Genomic DNA, 23,551 nt, shown 5'->3' on the forward strand with positions numbered 1-23,551 from the left:
CTGGATTCCAGGATTATCTCCCAAGAACTTTACCAACGCAAAAAGCTGTTCTGAAACTCCTACTTCATAGAAGAAAACAGGGCTGACATGTTCCATAATAATATATGCTTTAAGAAATATCAACAACTCCTGAGGGATGATTTAAGAAATATTAACAATATTTGAGAACATCTGAGGACCTGCAAGATCTGTTTGAGAGAAACATGACTACACCAAGAAGAAAGGGGCTGGCATCACCGCCAACTCCCCCCGTACCTCCTGTGTCAAACGTTTTGAAAACAGAAGATACAGGAGAATTATTTACTCTGATAAAGACTTTATCTTCGCAATTTACGGAGCAAGCCAAAAGGATGGATTTAATCCAAAATTCCATCACCGCCTTACAAGGAGCTGTGGATCTAATTAATGCATCATGGCAAAAACTGGAGACGAAAATTAACGAGCTAGAAGACCAAATGGCAGGGAATGAAACTACGACACAAGTATGTTTTAAAAATGTCTATGACAGAATTTCTCAACCGGAGGAATTCATGCGAAGATCCAATGTACGTATTATTGGGATTAAAAATCTGTCTAATGATGTAAAATTGCCTATTTTTGTGGATAAACTTTTGCATGAGATACTCCCTATCCCATCTGATTATTTACTTGATATTGAGCAGGCATTTCGTGTGCCAAATGCTAAAGGGACTGACTATACGATCATAGTCCAATTTGCAAAAGTCTCCACAAAGAATTGTATCCTGTGTTTGGCAAGAGAGGGTGGAAGCCTTTCCTGGAAACAAGATAAAGTTATGTTATTTCCTGATTACATCAAAGAGGTGGCGAATAAAAGAAGGCAATTTATCAAAGCAAAAAATATGGCAAAACAAATGAACTTATAACATTACTTAAAATATCCTGCTACACTTCGTATTGTGTCTGAAGGTCAGATGAAGAAGTCGCTAAATCATGAAATGGCGGAGGCATGGCTGAACGTAAAAATGCGTGAGATTTCTGTCATAACCCCATGAACTGGAACCTTTAAACAAGCTGTGTTAACTGCTTGTGTTTAGTCTACATGATCCAGGCTAGGTCAGAAGATAAATGATTATACATATATTCGTTTATTCTCTTTCATCTTTCTTTTTTTCTTGCTTTTCTTTATATTTTTTATTTCAAAATAGATATGGTATGCTGTATTTAAATTTATTGTTTGAGGGTAATTGTGCACATGCGTTTATATATAAAATATATTACTGATTGTTGAAGGAATATTTTAAGTTATTATTATATAACATTATATTTCCTTTTATTAATAATAATAATAATAAAAATAGTAATAATATAGGCTACTGGGAATGAACTGTAGACCTGTTTCTTTGATATAAGATTGATATGATATTGAAATGTAAGGCTGTTTAAACTGTAAGATTGTTAAGGTTATAGATACAGTTTTTAAAATAGAATGGCATCGGAGGCCGGGGGTATTGGAGTTTAAACTTAATTCTTTAAAGGGGAGGAAGAGGGAGAGGGGGAGGGAAATAATCTTTTCTTTTTCTTTACTTCCTTTCCTCCTCTCTTTTCCTTTTTTTTTTCCTTTTCCCTTTTCTTTTTGTTATTGTGGTGTCCTCATCAGAATATTGTATTGCTGGGAAATTGTAGTATTGTTGTTGGTATTTTTGGTATTGTTTATTTCATTTATAAAGATAAAATAAATAAAAATATATTCAAAAACAAAACAAAACAGCAGTCCTCCTGAATTCAATGGGCCTTACTCCCACATACAGAAATGCAGCCCAAGGCTCCTTTGAACTGAATCTGTAATAGATCAATCAGGTGGCATGCACATTGCTGGAATTTGTGGTAGCCTTGTTGATATTTAGCATTTTGTCTGAAGGCCTGGATCAGAGACAGGGAAGGCAGTGTCCTTCAGAGGTTTTGTATTACACCTCCCATAATCCCTGACCATGAGCTATGCTGGCTCAGGCTGAGAGGTGCAGCCCAAAACGTTTGCAGGGTATTGGGGTGCCTATCCCTGGCATAGATGAACGCTCCCACTCTTACGTGGCACAGCATAGAAGAATGCCTCTAAAGCATTTAATATGTAGGGAATGAGGGAGGTTGTAGCCCTACTCATAAGGACCAACTAGTAGGTGTTCACAACACCAGTGCAGTCACATACTAACTGGCACTCCAGGCTAGAGCAGATATAAGGTATAGAACTGCACACTGCTTCCTTTCACATTTGTGAATTTCCTCAAACATGGGTCAGTATTTGCCCAGATATTGGCTATGGCCAACCCTAACCCTAAGGTGCACCTAAGCAAACATTCAAAAACAATCTAGAAATCCAAACTACTAGTGGCCCAGATAACTTTAAAAAGTAGAAAACCATTGAAATGTAGGCATCAAAATGCTGTCCTTATTGGAAATATGAAACAGCAAGAGGGACAGAATGAAAATCCAATATGCTGGAACTGGAAGGCAGAATTCTAGCTACCTGTAATTTGCGTTTAATGTTAATTTGATCAGAAGTTCCATTCCTTTTCTCTTCAAGCCTGGAAGAAACGTCTTCTTTACGGACTATCACTTGCTTTATTGAAGGACGATCAGTTTCTTTAAATCGCTGAGACCGATAGGCATCAATACTTCAGGGAGAAAAAAATCCAGTTTTAGAAAGATGCAGAACAGATTTTTTGACCTAATACATTTCAGGTAGTGCAGAGGTAAAGATGGACTTATACAGCAACTGAGGATGATCTTTGGAGAAGCTGGTGATTGACTGATCTTGCCAGAATTGAGATAGGGTGCTACCAACTCTTATGACCCCTCTCAGAGTGGTTTGAGGCAGTATGGATGTGCTTCATACAAGATCCTGAATAATGGCTAGGTTCCCTCCATCCATATATTTCTTCCGTGGTTTCGGAAAGCACCACAGTACCGTCCTTCTACCTTCCCCACGTGCCCATTATCCAAGCAGGAATTTGGCCTAGACTTAAATAGCACTAAGGTCTGTTTCCCGCCTCCCAGCTGAGCAGAGCAGAGCAGAGCAAGCTGCTCCAGCTGGTCCAGGGACTACAGAAGCAGGCAAGCTCCCAGAGAGTGAGCGAACAGAGCGAGTGAGCAAGGAGAGCAAACAGGAGTTGACCAGGGGAGTTGCAGTGGTTGAAGAGACAAAGGAGACAGAGGCTAAGAGGTAAGTGGGTTGCAGGAAGCCCATGGGGCTGCCCTTTATCCTTCTGATTGGCTGTGAGCTCACCAGGTGCTTCTGAGAGCTCCAACTGAATTGGAGGGGTGTGGCCTGAGTACTCCCAGCAGCTGACTGGGCAGGAAGCTTCAGTCTGTTTCCTGCCTCCCAGCTGAGCAGAGCAGAGCAGAGCAAGTTGCTCCAGCTGGTTCAGGGACTACAGAAGCAGGCAAGCTCCCAGAGAGCGAGCGAGCGAGCAGGGAGAGCAAACAGGAGTTGGCCAGGGGAGTTCGGCAGGGGAGGTCAAGGGGGAGGCCCCTAACATTTTTTTAATTTTTTTTTTTTTTTAACTAACTTTTTCCATTTATTTGTCTTGTAACACACACTTTCACACCAGTGGGACTCTGCTTTTAACCTCTACTGAGTAGAGGAGCAGGCACAGGCTAGTCTAGAACAATCACAAAGCTAGACACAAAAAGGGAAAAGAGGCTATGGAAGGACAAGACTCTCCGGTGGTGACCTGCAAGGTGTGTGCAATGTTTGTTTTCTTGCCTGAGAACAACATGGCCTACACCTGCAACAAGTGCAAGTTGATCACGCTGCTGGAGGAAAAAGTAAGTGGACTGGAGCGGCGACTGTCGACCCTCCGGGGAATAAGAGAACACGAAGAGTTCTTGGACAGAATGGGGGAAACTACAGCAGCAAAGGGCAGACCAGAAGCTTGAAGAGCAACAGCAAGATGAGGCAGTGGGAAATGCTGAGGTGAAGAAAAATGGAATAGAGGATACTCCTTGGAAAAGGGTGACAGTTAGGAGAAGAAGAACTAGACGCCACTCTGCACCGGTGGAAGCAGTGGAGCAGTGGAACCGATTCCAGGTACTTGCGGATGAGACTGGAGGACAGCCTGCAGAGGAAGAATCACAGGGGAACCTGCATGAGAGTGAGCAAGAGGCTAAAGGTCAGTCAAACAGAGGCAATGAAACCCAGGCCTACAAGAAGAAGAAGAGTGGTAGTAGTGGGAGACTCCTTGCTGCGTGGGATCGAGACCCAAGTATGTCGCGAAGACCCATGGACTCGCCAGGTATGTTGTCTCCCAGGAGGACAGATTAGAGACATGACTGAAAGGTTGCCTGCGCTCATAAAGCCCACTGACAGGTATCCCTTTCTTCTCATCCATGTGGGAACAAATGATACCGCCAAGAGGAGCTACGAAGAGATCATGTCAGACTTTGAAGCTTTGGGAAGGAAACTCAAGAACTTTGGGGCCCAGATAGTTTTCTCATCCATCCTTCCAGTAGTTAGAAGAGGGATAGAAAGGGAACGAAAAATACTCCGGGTGAATGACTGGCTATGAAGGTGGTGCCGACGAGAGAGATTTGGATTCTGGGACCACGGGCTATACTTCCTGGAAGATGGGCTGTTGGCTAGGGATGGGTTGCACCTCACAAAGGCTGGGAAGACTGTGTTTGGTCACAGCATGAAGAACTTCATCAGGAGGGCTTTAAACTGAATCCTACGGGGAAGGGAGATGTAATGTTGGGGGTAACAATGGACATAGGCGCATGCACTGTAATGGAGAGAACAGCTCAGATAGCGCCCAATAATAGTCTTCAGACACATGTAGGAAGAAAGCCAGACTATGAAGCACATGGTCTTCGATGTCTATATACTAATGCCCAAAGTATGGGAAACAAACAGAACGAACTTGAACTCTTAATACAGGAGGGAAATTATGACTTGATAGGTATAACTGAGACTTGGTGGGATGACTCTCATGACTGGAATACAGCAATTGAAGGATATAACTTGTTCAAAAAGAACAGGAGGAACAGAAAGGGAGGTGGGGTTGCACTGTATGTGAAAAATACATATCTCTGCACAGAAATACAGGAGGATGAGCTTGGTAGCCCCATCGAGAGCATCTGGGTTGAAATGAATGGAGCAAAGAATAAAAGGAACCTGGTGGTCGGAGTCTACTACCGGCCACCCAATCAAGGAGAAGACAAGGATGAAACTTTTGAAAAGTAAATAGCCAATGTTTTAAGGAAGCATGATGTAGTAGTAATGGGGGACTTCAATTTCCCTGATATTTGTTGGGAGACAAATTCTGCAAAACATGGCCCCTCCAGGAAATTCCTGACTTGTCTGGCGGATAACTTCCTCCTACAGAAAGTAGAGGAAGGAACTAGAGGATCGGCTATCCTTGACTTGATCCTAACCAACAGAGATGACTTAGTGGATAAAGTAGCAGTTACAGGAACTCTGGGGGAAAGCGACCATGTTGTACTTGAGTTCTTGGTTCTAAGGGAAGCAAAAGCCGAGTGTAGTCAAACGCGTACCCTGGATTTTAGGAAAGCTGATTTTCATAAATTCAGAACAGTGATCAGTAAGGTCCCATGGCAAGCGATGCTAGCGAGAAAAGGAGTCCAAGATGGGTGGGAGCTTTTAAAAAAGGAAATTCTCAAGGCACAATCACAAGCAATTCCAACAAGAAGAAAAGGAGGAAGACAACAGAAGAAGCCAATGTGGCTTCACAAAAAGCTTAGGGATGACCTGAAAACAAAAAAGGACACATATAGGAAGTGGAAAGAAGGCCAAGTAACAAAGGAAGAGTACAGGCAGGTAGCACAGAATTGCAGGGATGGCGTCAGGAAGGCTAAAGCTGAGAACAAGCTGAGGTTAGCAAGGGATGTTAAAAACAACAAAAAGGCTTTCTTCAGCTACGTGCATAGTAAAAGGCAGAGGAAAGAAATGGTGGTTCAGCTATTAAATAAGGATGGCAAAACGATAACAGATGACAAAGAAAAGGCAGAGGTGCTCAATTCCTACTTTGGCTCAGTCTTCTCCCCAAAGAGGGTCTATGACCCCCCTGGCAAAGGCAAAGTACAGGCTGAAGGGGCAGGATTGCAGCTTGAGATCGACAGGCATATGGTCAAGGAACACCTCATTACTTTGAATGAGTTCAAATCTCCAGGGCCAGATGAACTGCATCCTAGAGTCATAAAGGAACTGGCAGAAGAACTCTCAGAACCGCTGTCTATTCTCTTTGAGAAATCATGGAGGACAGGGGAAGTGCCAGATGACTGGAGGAGGGCTAACGTTGTCCCTATCTTCAAAAATGGTAAAAAGGAGGAACCTGGGAACTACAGACCAGTCAGTCTGACGTCAATCCCTGGGAAAATTCTGGAGCAGATGATAAAGCAATCCATCTGGAAGCTCCTTGACAACAATGCCGTGATTACTCGAAGCCAACATGGATTTGTCAAAAACAAGTCCTGCCAGACAAACCTGATCTCATTTTTTGATCAAGTAACCTCCCTTGTGGACTGTGGGAATGCTGTAGACATCATATACCTCGACTTCAGCAAAGCTTTCGACAAAGTGCCCCATGATATCCTGATGAGCAAACTAGCTCAAAGTGGGCTAGATGAAACAACGATCCGGTGGATCCACAGTTGGCTACAGAATCGGACTCAAAGAGTGCTTATCAATGGGACCTTCTCAAACTGGGGAGAGGTAATGAGTGGGGTACCGCAGGGCTCAGTCCTGGGCCCAGTGCTCTTCAACATTTTCATTAATGACTTGGAGGAGGAGGTGCAAGGAATGCTGATCAAATTTGCAGATGACACCAAATTGGGAGGGATAGCTAATACTTTGGAAGACAGAAATAAAATTCAAAGTAATCTGGATAGACTGGAGCGCTGGGCAGAAAACAACAGAATGACATTTAATAGGGACAAATGCCAAGTTCTGCACCTAGGAAAAAGAAACCAAATGCACAGTTACAAGATGGGGGATACGTGGCTCAACCACACTACAAGCGAGAAGGATCTTGGAATTGTTGTCGATCACAAGCTGAATATGAGCCAACAATGTGATGTGGCTGCAAAAAAGGGAAATGCTATTTTGGGCTGCATTAATAGAAGCATAGCTTCCAAATCCCGGGAAGTACTAGTTCCCCTCTACTCAGCACTGGTTAGGCCTCATCTGGAGTACTGTGTCCAGTTCTGGGCACCACACTTTAAGAAGGATGCAGACAAACTGGAGAGGGTTCAGAGGAGGGCAACAAAGATGATCAGGGGACTGGAAACAAAGCCCTATGAAGAGAGACTCAAAGAACTGGGCATGTTTAGCCTTGAGAAGAGAAGACTGAGGGGAGATATGATAGCACTCTTCAAGTACTTGAAAGGTTGTCACAGAGAAGAAGGCCAGGATCTCTTCTTGATCATCCCAGAGTGCAGGACACGGAATAATGGGCTCAAGTTACAGGAAGCCAGATTCCGGCTGAACATCAGGAAAAACTTCCTGACTGTAAGAGCAATACGACAATGGAATCGATTACCTGGGGAGGTGGTGGGCTCTCCCACACTGGAGGCCTTCAAGACGAGGCTGGACAGCCATTTGTCAGGGATGCTCTGACTTGGATTCCTGCATTGAGCAGGGGGTTGGACTCGATGGCCTTGTAGGCCCCTTCCAACCCTACTATTCTATGATTCTATGATTCCTTTCTCTATGTTTTACTACCATTACTGCAAAAGAGGCCAAATTATAGTTCAGTTAAGCATTCCAAACTAGAATTACTACCTATACAGAAGGTTACGCTCCTCTGACAAGGATCCAATGCTGTTTCCAGATTCAGTTCTGCAGACAGACATTCTTTGAAACTTGCTGGATTTGGGACTGTCATCACTTGCATTGCTTCCCTCACCTACTGATTTACTAGGGGAAGCAAAAACCTGAAAAACAGAAAGGAGGCACAGGTTTTTGACACTTTCAAGAGTAATTAAATTTTGAAGCAAAGTTACATTATGTTATAATGAACGGACTCTTATTAATAAGGGGAATATCCAAATGAGAATGTTAGAAGTTTAAAAGCATATTTCCCCATTTCCTGAGAATTTACCCTACCAACCTGGATATGCGCAAGTAATACCACTGTATTGAATATCCGATCTTACCTCTGGACTTACAACAGCCTCTGTTAAAGGTGTTAGGAGGGACATTGAGGAAATATTCAGTGACTCTTCCTGTTCATCCTCACTGTCAGCTTCTAAGGTCATACTCATCTCTTTTTTAAGTTTCTCTATATCAGGCCCATCCTTTTGAAGAACTTCGTCAAATATGTCACTTATCACCTTTGAACTATTCATCTCGTCATTCACCTCAGTTTCAGGTTCTTTACCTAGAGAGTATAACCCACAAAACCTTAACACTTACAAAAAGTTAAAAACAAAGTGCCCACATATTGATTAGAAACCAAGGTTAGAGAAAGAGAGGGTCTGGAAGGACCAAAAGGCAATCAAATTCAAACTTCTACTCCTTGACAGTATCCTAGATACCGAGAAGATAGTCTCACATGGCTGAAGCAAATGGTCTGGCATTTTGATCTATAGTCTAATATACCCACAATTTAAAACAAAACAAGAACTGCTACAGAATGTATCTAGCATCAAACTACATTACATAGGAATCCCTGACTGGATCTCCCATTTAATGAAATGCAGCTGAAGTTGGCTGCCTATTTGAAGAGAGCAGCGGTTTAACTCTTCTCCTCCCCCAATGACATTTCCGATGGAAATAATCCTCCTCCCAAGCTACAGTTATACTAGAGGTGGGAGGAGATATGAGTAGGTTGTTTGCATAACGTGCAGCTTAGCCCTGACTTTCACTTACCTGGATGGTACTTGGTCTTAAGAATCTTGAAATTAAGAACTATTAATGAATTTAAATTCACATTTTTCAAGACTAGCAGTAAGCCCTCCTAATAGCCAGTTAGCCTCAAGCAAAGTTGTCAATCAAGACACTGAATGCTAGGAGTCCGTTTTTATGCATATCTAGTTGTGGTTGATACACTGATTGTGACCCCTCCTAAACAGAAATAGTCTAGCCAGTTATCCATACTCTGGTAACTTCCAGGTTGTATTACTGCAACATGCGTTACATGAGGTTGCCTTTGAAAACAGTTCAGAAACTGCAGCTAGACCACAAAGTGTGGCTAGAAAGCTAACAGGGAACTCGTGAAGAGATCATGGCGTGCCTACATTAACACAACTCTACACTTTAAAGCCTTACATGGCATAGGACCCAGATACTTGTCAGACTGCCTTTTCATGTATCTATCCCTCATTTATGCCAATACCCTGTCAAGTGATTCAAGTAACTCTTGTTTTTATTTGGTGCCCCCCACTCCCCAGTTTAGAATCTTTTGCTTTTAGATAAGCTCTTATTTTCACCACCAATAATACTGGCATTTATTTTCCAAGGCAGGTAGGTAAATTAGGAGTTCTGGTGCCCACCATCTAGGCCAAGGGGTGGGCAACATCTCAGTGGTTTGCACACACAGACAGATTCACAAATGCCCTCTTCTGCCCCTCTAGCAAACTTCATCAGGATAGCTGGGGGAAAGGGAAAGACTTTAATCTTGACCCTTATCAAGATCAGTATGCCCTCACTGGTAATAGTTGGGAAACAGCAATCTGTTCCCCAACACCCAGCTGACAGGTGATCAGGTGGGCAGCAGGGAAAAGTGGATGAGACACCCCCAGGGTTTTGTAGGCTACACAGAGAGCTAGGTGGACAACACAGGTTGTCCACATGTGATCTAGGCCATACTGCAGTGGTGGGGAACCTGCAACCCTTCAGATGTTGAACTACAATTCCCATTATCTGAACATTGGCCATAATGGCTGGGACTGATGGGATTTGGAGTACAACACCATCTGGAGGGCCACACATTTCCCACTTCTGCCATATTGTTTCAAAAAATGAAGCATTTCAATCAGTTTCCCCATTCACTTCAGGCTTGTCCCACCCCAAAAAAGCTTTTTCCTGCCAACAGGTGGGTCTCATTAATTCCGAAAGTCTTCCCAGCCAGTTTTTTAAACTGCATAATGTTGTTTTTTTAAACTGCATAATGTTGTTTCTTGGTGAAGGCATTAAACACAAGGCTTTAGCTCATATAGCTGATTGGGATTGCGTGTATAGGGTGGGATAGCTATGAAGGCTCAGAAAAGAATGGGAAAATGGGTTTCTTCAGGGGGTTTCCTAGGGCCATTTGTTTTTTTTCCAGAAAATTGGAAAAACTGAATAGCTTTGGATTATGAAATATTAGAATGATGTATATTTACGACAAGGTATCTATATATTGTTGCTTATTCGTTCAGTCGCTTCCGACTCTTCGTGACTTCATGGACCAGCCCATGCCAGAGCTTCCTGTCTAAATATAACTCCTCCCAAAATGATTTCTAAAAGCCATGTGTTAAAACTTTTATAGAAAGACTAGAGATGTAAAGTGTCTGGAAATAGTGAAGCCATGGGGGGAAATGCTTTTTTAATTCTCTGTAAGATTCCAAGAATAGTTATTTCTTCAATTCCTTATTAAAATTATTGATATAATGTATCTTTTACTGATATACTTTTAGGGATGATCTAAGTCATGCTCAGTTTCCCAGCATGTGAGTAGAGTCACCATATCATAACATGGAAGAAAATGTACATTCTTGACAGTTTGGGTTTTGTTCTAGAGTCCTGCGTTTCTGGGCTTGTTCTGCTTAGATGCTGTAATACTCAATTAATGTAGTCCTAATCTACTACCCACATATGAAAGAAACACTGTAGGTTATCCCACCACTACCACCAGATGCGACAGAATCTGGGTTATCCCACCAGTGTTTGTTTTTAAATTAACTTGAGGCTTGGGTCTATGGAAGTCACTACCACAGTTTTTAAAAAGGTCCCAATTAGACATCACTGCTAGCAAATTCTGTCTCCGATATAAAATCTTTAACTGCTGCCACTAGAATAAACCCTCTCCGTCTAAAAGAAGCTCAGTAGCCTAGTTTCTATGGCATAGGCATGGGACTGACACCACCACTACAGACGACTTTTGAAAAGGAACAAAAGTTAAGAGGTTTATTAAAATAATTATTTATGAACAAAAATAAAATGTCACTCTTCAAGTAATAGGTTGAGATTGCTTAAAGGTTCTTAAATATGGATGCTTACCATTCCTAATAGCTGAGTCTTTCCCCTGCTAAATAAAATATCAGTAGCTTTTCCTTCAGACCAGATTTCCTAAAATCCACTCTACAAACAGTAACAGGTTTAGGAATTTCCCTAAGCCCCCTTACAAACAGGAGCAGATGCTCTACACCAGTCTTCCTCTGCCTGCAGCTCTTCCTGCTTCTTCTGTCTTCTAGGATGATTCAGATGTTCCAGGGACTACTTGCTGAAGTTCCCTTTGGTCAGACGTAAAATAGGAACCTAAATATATACTATGTACAATTTGCTTTGCTCATAAAATGATCATGTTTGGTATAACAAATTTAACAGTATGGTTTGTTGTTGTTCAGTCATGTCCGACTCTTCGTGACCCCATGGACCACAGCACACCAGGCCTTCCTGTCCTCCGCTCGCTCCTGGAGTGTGCTCAAGTCCATATTCATTGCATCGGTGATGCTATCTAGCCATCTCATCCTCTGCCGTCCCCTTCTCCTTTTGCCTTCAATCTTTCCCAGCATCAGGGTCTTCTCCAGGGAGTTCTCTCTTCGCATTAGGTGGCCAAAATATTTGAGCTTCAGCTTCAGTATCTGTCCTTCCAATGAGCACTCAGGGTTGATTTCCTTTAGGATTGACTGATATGACTTCCTTGCAGTCCAGGGGACTCGTAAGAGTCTTCTCCAGCACCACAGTTCGAAGGCAACAATCCTTCGGCGCTCAGCCTTCCTTACAGTCCAGCTGTCACAGCAATACGTTGCTACTGGGAAAACCATAGCTTTGATTATACAAAACTTTGTTGGCAGGGTGATGACTCTGCTTCTTACTATGCTGTCTAGGTTTGCCATAGCTGTCCTCCCAAGGAGCAAGCGTCTTTTAATTTCATGGCTACAGTCACCATCTGCGGTGATCTTGGAGCACAAGAAAATAAAATCTGTCACTGCTTCCATTTCTTCCCCTTCTATATGCCAGGAAGTGATGGGGCCAGATGCCATGATCTGAGTTTTTTTAATGTTGAGTTTCAAACCAGCTTTTGCACTCTCCACTTTCACCCTCAACAAGAGGCTCTTTAGACCCTCTTTGCTTTCTGCCATTAGAGTGGTATCATCTGCGCATCTGAGGTTGTTGATAATTCTCCCGGCAATCTTAATTCCGACCTGTGATTCATCCAACCGGCGTTTCTCATGATGTACTCTGCATATAAATTAAATAAGCAGGGTGACAATATACAGCCTTGACATACTCCTTTCCCAATTTTGAACCAATCGGTTGTTCCATGTCAGCTTCTTACTGTTGCTTCTTGTCCCTCGTACAGGTTTCTCAGGAGACAGGTAAGGTGGTCTGGTACTCCCATCTCTTTAAGAATTTGCCAGTTTGATGTGATCCACACAATCAAAGGCTTTCATGTAGTCAATGAAGCAGAAATAGACGTTTTTCTGGAATTCTCTTGCTTTCTCCATGATCCAGCGAATGTTGGCGATTTGACCTCTAGTTCCTCTGCCTCTTCGAAACCCCGCTTGTACTTCCGGTAGTTCTCGGTTCACATGCTGCTAAAGCCTTGCTTGCATGATTTTGAGCATAACCTTGCTGGCATGTGAAATGAGCGCAACTGTACGGTAGTTTGAACACTCTTTGGAATTGCCCTTCTTTGGAATTGGAATGTAAACTGACCTTTTCCAGTCTTGTGGCCACCGTTGAGTGTTCCAAATTTGTTGGCATATTGAGTGCAGCACTTTAACAGCATCATCTTTTAGGATCTTAAATAGCTCAGCTGGAATACTGTCATCTCTGCTAGCTTTGTTGTTAGTAATGCTTGTTGTCAGTAATGCTTCCTAAGGCCCACTTGACTTCACTCTTTAGGATGTCCGGCTCAAGTTCACTGACCGCACTATCATGGCTATCAGGGACATTCAGATCTTTCCTGTATAGTTCTTCTGTGTATTCTTGCCACCTCTTCTTAATCTCATCTGCTTCTGTTAGGTCCCTGCCTTCTTTGTCCTTTATCATGCCCGTCTTTGAACAAAACGTTCCCTTGAGATCTCCAATTTTCTTGAAGAGATCTCTAGTATTTCCCATTCTGTTGTTTTCCTCAATTTCTTTGCATTGTTCATTTAAGAAGGCCTTCTTGTCTCTCCTTGCTATTCTCTGGAACTCTGCATTCAGTTGGATATATCTTCCCCTTTCTCCCTTGCTTTTCATTTCCCTTCTTTCCTCAGCTACTTGTAAAGCCGCATCAGACAGACAGCCACTTTGCTTTCTTGCATTTCTTTTTCTTTGGGATGGATTGAGTTGCTGCCTCCTGAACGATGTTACGGACCTCCGTCCATAGTTTCTCAGGCACTCTGTCTATCAGGTCTAATCCCTGAAATCTATTCATCACCTCAACTGTATATTCCTAAGGGATATGATTTAGTTCATACCTGAATGGTTTAGTGGTTTTTCTTACATTCTTCAATTTAAGCCAAAATTTTGCAAGAAGCAGCTCATGATCTGAGCCACAGTCAGCTCCAGGTCTTGTTTTTACTGACTGTATAGAGCTTCTCCATCTTTGGCTGCAAAGGACGTAATCAATCTGATTTCGATACTGACCATCTGGTGATGTCCATGTGTAGAGTCGCCTCTTGTGCTGTTGGAAAAGAGTGTTTGCTATGATCAGCGTGTTCTCTTGGCAAAACTCTATTAGCCTTTGTCCTGCTTCATTTTGTACACCAAGGCCATGCTTGCCTGTTATCCCGGTGATTTCTTGACTTCCTGCTTTAGCATTCCAATCCCCTATGATGAAGAGGACATCTTTTTTTGGTGTTAGTTCTAGAAGGTGTTGTAGGTCTTCATAGAACCGATCAACCTCAGCTTCTTCGGCCTCAGTGGTTGGGGCATAGACTTGAATTACTGTGATGTTGAATGGTTTGCCTTGGATTCGTACTGAGATCATTCTATTGTTTTTGAGATTGTACCCTAGTACTGCTTTTCCCACCCTTTTGTTGACTATGAGTGCTACTCCATTTCTTCTAAGGGATTCTTGCCCACAGTAGTAGATATGATGGTCACCTGAATTAAATTCGCTCATGCTTATCCATTTTAGTTCGCTGATTCCCAAAATGTTGATGTTCAATCTTGCCATCTCATGTTTGACCACCTCCAGCTTACCTTGATTCACTGATCTTACATTCCAGGTTCCTAAACAATATTGTTCTTTACAGCATCGGACATTCTTTTCACCACCAGATATATCCACAGCTGAGTATCCTTTCGGCTTTGGCCCATGATAATTACAAATTTGAGTTTACTTTAAAGCTTTTCCATTTTAATGATAATTTTATGAGCAAACGACGTTATACATAATATTTTATGTTCCTAAAGCAGGAGCATGCCCTCCAGATGTTTTGGATGTTTCTGTTCCTAAAGCAGCCTGGTGCCGTGCAGCATTCCTAACCATTGGCCATGTTGCCTAATCCTAATGGGAGCTGAAGTCCAAAATGTTTGGAGGGCACCAGGTTGGGGAAGGCCGCCTTGAAACAACAAAGTGACGTTAGATCTGTAAAGAGCACTAAAGAAAATCAGTACAGCATATTTTTCAATTTCCCCCAAAATTTCCATGGGGAGGGAACAGTTCTCCATGGCTTCAAAATTTCCAGAAATTTTACAGCTCGGGGGGGGGGGGGGGTGTCCTCCTGCAAAAGAGACTCTTCATCCTTTAAGCTCCAACTGGAAAGAGATGGGAAAGCAGTGCAAGCTAAAGCTGAGGAGTCCAAAGCTAGTAATGAACCAGAATCTATATGCAAATTGTTTCCATGCCCATGAAAACAATGTAATTCAAGGCCAGAAAGAGTATTAGAGCGCAATCCTACAGCTGCTAGACAGTGGCTAGATGGCCATGGGATTTTTCAATTTTCAGGAACCAACCTTGGAGCCAGTGCTCCGAGTTCGGTTCCTAGAAAACAGCCTCCCCTCCCTCCCCACTGCCTTGTAGGTGGTGTGGTTTGTCCTTGGTTCCACACTTGAAAGAACAGTGCGGAGCAGGGGGAAAAGGGGGCATTCCTGGGTGTGGGGACGGGATGGCGGAAGTGTCAGTACAATGCTTCCTATGTGCCATCTGGCCTCCCCCCCCCCCCCGCTAGACAGCTGAAATCAGCCATCTAGCTGCAAATGCAGGGCAGCCAGAGCACGGAGGAGAAGATCCCCTCCAAACTCTGCCCACACTGCATTGGATAGCTGGTCACCTCCCGATTTAGAGGCCGCCAACTGTCCATATAGGATTATACCCTTACAGAGGTTTTTTTGCAAATACATATGATTCAGTTGGAAGCTTTGTTGCTACCATTTGGTGCCTATAGCCAAATGCTGCTCCATTGTCCTAATTATCAATTTTCCTCAACAGTTTTTGGAGTTTCCCAGACATGCATTTCCCATGTAGAAGATCTGCCTTAATATTTTTCAAAAACAAGTAATCCCAGCTATGACTTAAAGACCAGAGATCCACTCTGAAGTGTTTAAGCCTACTTATTTATGGAAGAAACTTTTGAAGGATGAATTCTATATGAGACTGATTCAGGATACAGAGTTAGGAAATACAAACCGTTCTGTTTGTCAGGAAGTTGCTCAAGCTTTGAGTTAGACACAGTTTTTACAGGAGTCTTTGGTAAAAAGGTTTTCAGAGGACTGGGTTCTTTAGTCTTTTCATATTGTGGAGCACCTAGAAGTTTACAAGGAATATATGATTCAAGTAAAGCAAGCAGTTTTTAAATAAGGCTTAAACCTCCAGTAAGATTGAGTTATTTTGCAAGTGACTTTTGTTAGTCTAGATTCTTTTGAAAGACTATGAGATTTCCAGTCTCTACTTGCTGAAGAGACTGGGGTGAGAAACTCATTCATTTGACAGCATTATCTTAATTTGGCATTTTTAGCCAAAATTCTAAGAGACGAGCCCTAGGATTCTGAGTATCTGGAATATCTGAGATAATGAACACTGTCTTGAGGACACACATCCACCCCAATCTATGTCAGACTGTGGGACTGCTATGTCCTTTTTGGACTGAATTTGGAATATAACCAGTCTCTGGAATGGACACCAGGCACACTATATTCATCTAATCGGCAAGGCCAGACATTGATGTCTACCCAGGGATGTGGGGTGGGGTGGGGTGGAGATGGGAAACAGGTACATCAGAGCCTAAGATTTGTTCTGTCATACAGGTTTTGGAAAATATTGTTCCACCAGTTCCTATGTCTACAAATATTGCATATCTGAAAGATTCAAGGAAACCCTACTTTGATTCATTTTACTATAGAGGTCCATTTCATGAGCTAGGAGGCAAACCATCTTGACCTCTTAAAAAAATGAGAGGATAACCCTCACAATCAGTTATCCACCAAGTTATTACTCCTTCTCCCACTTAGAACTAAAAAAAAACAAATTCTCATGCAACAAACACTCACATGTTAAAGCAAGATACTAATGCCTTCAAGTATAAAATAGGCTTCTACTAACCATTTACCAGATTGTTGTTCAAACAAACTACTCTTATGTATACTAAGCCATAAGCTTTCATGTACCGGTAGTCAGTTTTAAGGAAGAGCACACTTACCTGAAGATATACCCTCTGCTGCTATCTCAGGTATTGTGGCCTTTTCTTCTGCTAACTGGGAGATGGAGTCTGAACCAGAGAGGTGCTTTGCGTCAACTTGAGTCTGACTCTCCTAGACAAAGAATATACATCATATTCAGCCTATATTAACTAGCAGAACTAAAGAGATACTTTTAATGCCATGACACCTTAAAAATAAGTTCCAGACTGTCTGTTAGAAACCAAGCTGCATGTACACCCTCTTTCTTTCCCACCCCCACACCCCCAGACTGCTTGGAACAAAATAACAAGCCTTACCACAAGCCTTAACAAAAGTTCTTTAATATATAGAAATTACATGCACTCTGAAACAAACAGGACTAGTAAAATTCGTGACACTCGTCACATAAAGACGCATGAAACCTGCATGTAGAGATCATGCAACATGACTCACTTCTGCAGGATTGACACATGACCTATATGAGGTCTGGATACATTATTCCTACATAAAAGGTATGTAAGGCAAGTCATAACATAGGCAGCGGCAGCATGTACCTACAGAGATGTTACAAATTCCCTCAAAACAAATTCCAATATGTTACCGATTTTGTTTCTGGATGTGTTTTCTTGGAGTTTTCTCCCCTTTCAGCACTCCACAGGTTGCCCCTGTCAAAGCGACCTCTAATGCACGCAAGTTCTCTTTCACGTTCCTGAACACACCAAGAAAAAAGTAAAGGTAATCTGAATGTACACACCCCTTCTCCAACAGATGTCCAGTATTTAAGCCTGATAATTCCACATGCTCTTAACTACCTAGCAAGTCATACCTGTTTGAGCTGTTGTGCTAGGCTGGCAGTTGAAGATGCTTCATTCTGTCTAAAGAGTCTTTCTTGGATTGTCTTTGTGTTTGGAGTTATAATGGGAGTTCTATGTCCTCCAGTGATAACAGGACTTTGTGTAGTATGCTCCTGGCAACGCTCTCCAAAACGTTCCAAAAAAGGCTTAATGCCTGATCCTCCTATAAGAACAATGGGTTTTGCTTCATGAACAAGTTAGGTTCCTCATGATTTAGAAATAATGCTGAAGTACAGTATGAAGCTATTCCGGGAAGCTTTCCTTCCTTACTGCACAACTCTATGCCAACTACAAGTTTCCATATTTGAACATATTCTAAGCATCTGGGCATAGCTAAGAGGAAGAAGACTTTCAAAACGCCTATAATATGTACATAAAACACCCATCTCAAAACTTAGTACCAAGCCATACAAAAAGGTATTACAAGTTTTATATAAAAAGATTCCAAATGACAAAGTGAAGCTACGCAGTTCTTCAACCTAAGTCTCTGAAAGTCCCAAGATCTCTTGAGATTTCCATAGGTTGAACAAAATGTTTCCAAGCCTATGTAGTTCAACAAGAGAGTCAGTTTCATCCAACAGAGATCAAAAGTCAGCTATCCATAACCAAGTGCAGAGGCGGAAAATACTAAGCTGCTCAACACATGTTGAGCTGAGCTTTCATCATAGAATGTTTAGTGTTTTCCTAAAAGCTGCAGTCCGATATACAAAGGTTCTTTTGCAAAAGAGTAAAAGAGCTTACCATGTGAAATTCCTGAACTCTGAATACATACGCAAACAGGGTAGAAAAGATTCAGCTATATGCACTTCAACATTTCCTCTAGACTTGGGAATTTAGGCTTTTGTATGCCAGCTACTAGATTCCAGGTTGGAGGTAATATTCTGCATTCTAGGATTCCAATACCACCATACCATGATTCCAGACAGTAATACAGTTTACCTTTTCCCGTTTTTTAAATGTCTTGGCAAAACCCTAGTTATGCAGGTGGATGCTACTATACAAAGCTAGGAATAATATTTAGATGCTTTTACTACCTCCCCTAATGAGCTTCAAAGCAATACAAAAGGGAATAATTTTAAGAAGTCTTTAGTTCTCATGAGGCAGGTCTTCCAACATAGCATGACAGATTTTTCCCAGTCCCAAAGAAAAGGCCTACAAGGAAAAAAAAACCCCTAGAACATGAGATAGTTAACCAATTTTTTCATGCATTTCTGTGGAGTTGTTATCAATAACTATTTACTCGTTGTGGTTTATTGTGATGAATATACAATATGGCAGCCTTGTAAATAAGTCCCCAAAAGTTTCTAGCCTGAAAAAAAATATATTATTAGCCTGCTGGAGGCCAGTCAAGGATGGAAAGAGCTGTAATTCTATCCTGGGCACAGAGGAGGGGGCTTCCCTCTTCCAGCAACTTGCTGGGTGTTTATGCTGGGTATAGAAGAGGAATGGAGCAGTCCATCCATCTTCCACCAGCCTGCGCAATCACCTGCATGGAATTCTATACACTAGCCTGCATGCAATTCCTGGTCACCTATGGCTACCAGGCTGGGCTTAAATACAAGGCTGCAGTTTTAATTACTTTCCACCCACATGGTGAAGAGAATTGTACCTTGCTCCCACTACTGGATGGTAATCTGGGGTATAACAAAGTTCTCATCACATAGGCAGATGTTACACATGTTCAGACCCCTATATAGCTTCACATGCACTACTCCAGGTTAGCACTTGGTAAGTTGTTATCTATAGCTATTCCAATATATCGAGAAAAGAAGAGAATCTTGTAGAAAACCACATTATAAGTTACATAAAATACATATTCAACGTGGTATAAAATACATGACCATCAGAATGTTAATTCTAAAACAAATGAAAAGCAAAATGCAGTTTGCATGAATTGTAGCATTAAACAAATTGCACGTTAGCAATGACCAAGGAACTCTGCTACTGGTTTCCATGGAAAATATTTTGCACTTCATTTCAGAAATATGGACTATTCTAGGCCCAAAGACTGTCATCTTTATGCACAGGATTTCAGCCTTTTATTTGGGACTAAATCCCAATTAGCAGAGTGTAAATTACTTCCACACAAACATGCATAGCTTCAGCAAGAAGTGGGTAGGTAGGTAAGTTAAGGGATTTGTGGTTCAGCTGCATTCTAGGCCATATTGTCCAAACATTAGAGAACATTTCAAGCAGTCATCTCCTTAAGTTCTCATTCATATGCTCTCTGCCTAACTTCTGTTTAGTAATAGAGGGTGTTTATTTAAAGCTCAATTATCCTTTTAAAATTCTTTAGTGCAATCTATGAACAACTTCACAAATGCTGAGAAATCACATGAGTCATTAGAAACCAATAATGTAATGTTGATAACTAAAGCCTTGCACATAGAGTTTAGTCCAAGTGCACTTAAACCAAGTTAGAACTCACTCTGAGGTACACCTATCAGGTTGTGTTATCACTTAGGCTACGATTTAGACAGCTGAATATTTACACGTTTTATAGAAATAGATTTTGCATACAAAATTTCCAACTAAAACTACAATAAATGCTGCTTTAAATAACGAAGTAACTCTTCACCTGGTGTCATTGGCTTATCCCTGTAATCAACTTGTACATGTGTTCCTTTGATTCGGTCCTCTTTGGCAGAAAGTTGTTGGGATACTGTTGGTTTCAATAACGATTTAAGACTGGTCTTCTCTTGTGGCGGTAGTTTTGGTATCTCAGTTTCTTTAGAACTATCGCTAATTATTCCTAAGGTTTTTGTTATGGAACTATTCGCTCCCTGGAGATGGGAGAGAGAAAAAATAGTCTGTTTCGCTAAATTCAAAAAGTCAGAGAAGTCATTCTTCACAAAATACTTAATATTACAAAGCCTTTCCCACACGTAACATCAGCAATTCCAGTCACCGCTCCAAAACTGAAGCTTGCTTTTAACTGTTTTACTAGGAGGGCTAAACTAGTGCCTCTTTCCTCTTGTACTGCCATTTTTACTACCGCAGCTTAAACAGGAATCTGTAAAGGGAATCAGCACTTGTCACCATGTTTTGAGCACTTATATATGTTAGTCATTACTTGCCACCTACGGGAAGCTGTTATTAAGCAAATGCCTATTGAAATATGCTTACACATGATTTTATTATAGACACTATTCACTTCAGCCTACTCAGTTCTACATTTTCTCTTTTAAACAAGTTACAATTGCACACAAATTCCCCAAAGACTAACCTGGATTATGATTTTGCTACATCAGGTTAAGTAGGCATTTTATGACAATGCTGCTATCCACAACACCTCTGCTCTATAAAAAGGATTATATGCTACGAACTCCTATTTCCTTTTCTGTAACTGCCACTTGTACAACACAATCCTAAGTAAGTTTACTTATAAGTCTCCCTGTGTTCAATGAGACATACTTCCTAGTAAGTATAATTAGGACTGCCACCTAATATCGCCAGTCTCCACTCTAAAGACCTAGATAGGAAATACACATCAGATTAAATATGATCACTTACCAATATCCCAGAGATTGCTGACTTATTCACAGATGACTCAACAGCCCTTTGCGAACAGGATGCAGCATCCTGCTTCACACTGCCACTATTGATTCTAGCAGATGCTCCACTTGTAGTGGACAATTTGGATAAACAAGTAGTACCAGGCTGTTCTTGTGTATTGTTTTGCTTTGCAGATGGATGACTTAGGTCATTTTCCCAGGAGCCAATTGTAGCAGCAAGGTTAGCCAGACGTCCTCTTCGCCCTATTGGGGTGTCAGCTGAAAGGGGTAGTAGTTTAGGCGGGGAAATGACATGTTCTTTTGATTGGACAGGAGATGTGCAGGAGTTTTCAGACAAATCTGAAAATTGAGACAATACAGAAAGACAGCACTATAAAGCCATGTAACTCTTGACAATAAATACCAGTGGGATGCAGAATGTTCTGAAGTGAGTCAGAGTACACAACTCAGCCATGTGTCTCCTCCCCGTCCCCCGCTTACCCAGCCAACTCCCATGGGAGAATACAGGACACAAAAGAGGGGTGACACTACTTGCCCTTCTTGTCCTCCCCACAAATGTGACAAAAAAGGTGGAGCCAAGGGAGAACTCACTCACACTTGAGATACTTAATATTTGTAGCACAGAGGGTCCTGTGAGATATTGTAGACTGAATATAATAGAATTAAGCCCATAACACAGATTAATTCGTAGCTATTACACAAACCAACACATGGAATAAACCTTCCTGGTTGCCTGTGTTGAGTAAGAACCACATCTAGGCAACCAGACAGCAATATTTTTTATAAGTTAGGAAAGAGTTATGCTGTTGATGTACTACATATGACTGATATAACTATAGGCAGGCAAGCCATATATTTGTATGCTTTTTGCTAGTGTAAATGAGACAACTTCTGCTCCCCACTCTACGAAAACACTTTTCATATAGATAATTCAGATGAAGATACCTAATCTCAGGGCATATATACAACACCTTTATGACATGAAGAAATACCGTAATTTCACTTTTTGCTTGCTTATATCACTGTACAACTTTTTCAGCTACATCTGTCATGAGTGAAGCACTTACCACTATCCCAGCAGCGACGCTGTTCAGCCAGCTTTTGCATACGTGTTTTAACTGAAGCAACAGAAGACGGTTCAGATTTATGGTCCTGTTCTTCACCTTCAGTGGAGAGGGCAGCAAGCTCAGAGGTAGAAGTCATTTCATGGTTTATGGAAGATGAATTAATTGGGTACATATTCTCTGAATTGGAAACTGGAACCTCCACATTGTCTGAACAACGTCTTTTGGATGGTGATGGCTTTGTACTTGGTTTTGCTGTAGAAATTTTTTAAAAAATCAACTGAATACTTACGCTTAGTGGAGTAAACACAGCTCTCCATTAACAAATTAACAGTTCACATACAAGAATAAGAGTTCCCCCTGCTTTGACTCCCCGTATATTAGATTATTCCAGTTATTGCTCAACTATCTTCCTCCATGTTACCATGCTTGTAAAATGCTTTAAGGGTCAATCCTATGCATGTCTACTCAGAAATAAGTCCCAACAAGTTCAATGAGACTTGCTCCCAAATATGGTGTTGCAGCTTTAAGGACTCAAAACTATTCGAACACATGGCAGTGGTTTTAATTGCAAAAAGCAGAGGATAATGTATTATTAATCCCCAGGGGATATCCTACCCTTATGTCCAGAACATTACCACATCATTAACTAAATGAGCTATTGATATTACTCCATAACGTTTAGCTTTACCGTATTTTACTAGAAGGAGAGAGGCTACACAACTGGACAAGCAAATGTAGGAGCTGACACAGAAACTTTCAAACCTGATAATAATGACAGGCTCATATTTGTGAAAAATACCTTCTTCACTAGGCTGAAGTGGCTGGTTGCCAGCTTCTGACAAAGGTTCTCTGCTCCTTTTTGTTTGCGTTGAAGGTCGCATTGCTGCTGTGGGCCGCCCAGCCATCTTCTTCTGTAAATTCTCTCTCCTAGCACGGGTTCGCTCTAGAAGTTTCTAAATATTCCACAAAAAACATCACAGGTAAGTCTTTGATAAAGACTGCAAGGACTTTCTGGTGATTATTACAGTTGGTTTCAGTGTATGAAAGTGGTATGCCAGCAAATGGTATGTTAACATACAATTCTTCCTACAAAACAAATGGTGACAATTCTCCCTACAAGCAAACAAAAACAAAGTTTCTTGCCAAAAGAGGAGATAGTATGATGCCTATCAACTGGAACATTTTATCAGTTTTATTCACCAAAAGAAGAGAATACAGAAAAGGTTTAGAAAACCTGCAGCAAACTATCAAACGACAGATTAGATAGAATTCAAGCACCGGAAACATTTGTGTAAGTCCTGAGGAGGGCAGTGGTCAAAACTGTACTAGCTGTAACTGTGAAGCCTGTTGTTCATTGAGTGAAACAGATGCACCAAGGTATCTTAA

The 23,551-nt window shown here is 41.5% G+C and overlaps 1 protein-coding gene across 2 annotated transcripts in view; it reads right to left on the minus strand.

Annotated features, from left to right (window-relative positions):
* Window positions 1–23,551, minus strand: part of ANLN (anillin, actin binding protein) — a 49,677-nt gene that overhangs the window by 18,313 nt on the left and 7,813 nt on the right. For both annotated transcript variants that reach the window (XM_084857869.1, XM_084857868.1), the window contains exons 2-12: window positions 22,965–23,118; window positions 22,166–22,417; window positions 21,097–21,437; window positions 20,162–20,366; window positions 17,556–17,746; window positions 17,331–17,438; window positions 16,750–16,861; window positions 15,741–15,857; window positions 8,128–8,351; window positions 7,754–7,905; window positions 2,483–2,630 (exon numbers count right to left, since the gene is read on the minus strand). In XM_084857869.1, coding sequence (XP_084713995.1) covers window positions 2,483–2,630; window positions 7,754–7,905; window positions 8,128–8,351; window positions 15,741–15,857; window positions 16,750–16,861; window positions 17,331–17,438; window positions 17,556–17,746; window positions 20,162–20,366; window positions 21,097–21,437; window positions 22,166–22,417; window positions 22,965–23,118 — 2,004 coding nt within the window. The remainder of the gene's footprint in view (window positions 1–2,482; window positions 2,631–7,753; window positions 7,906–8,127; window positions 8,352–15,740; window positions 15,858–16,749; window positions 16,862–17,330; window positions 17,439–17,555; window positions 17,747–20,161; window positions 20,367–21,096; window positions 21,438–22,165; window positions 22,418–22,964; window positions 23,119–23,551) is intronic.

This window comes from Heloderma suspectum, chromosome 5, assembly GCF_057233095.1.
Source record: "Heloderma suspectum isolate Gila_16-S chromosome 5, 16-S_ref, whole genome shotgun sequence".
Classification (NCBI taxonomy): Eukaryota; Metazoa; Chordata; class Lepidosauria; order Squamata; family Helodermatidae; genus Heloderma; species Heloderma suspectum.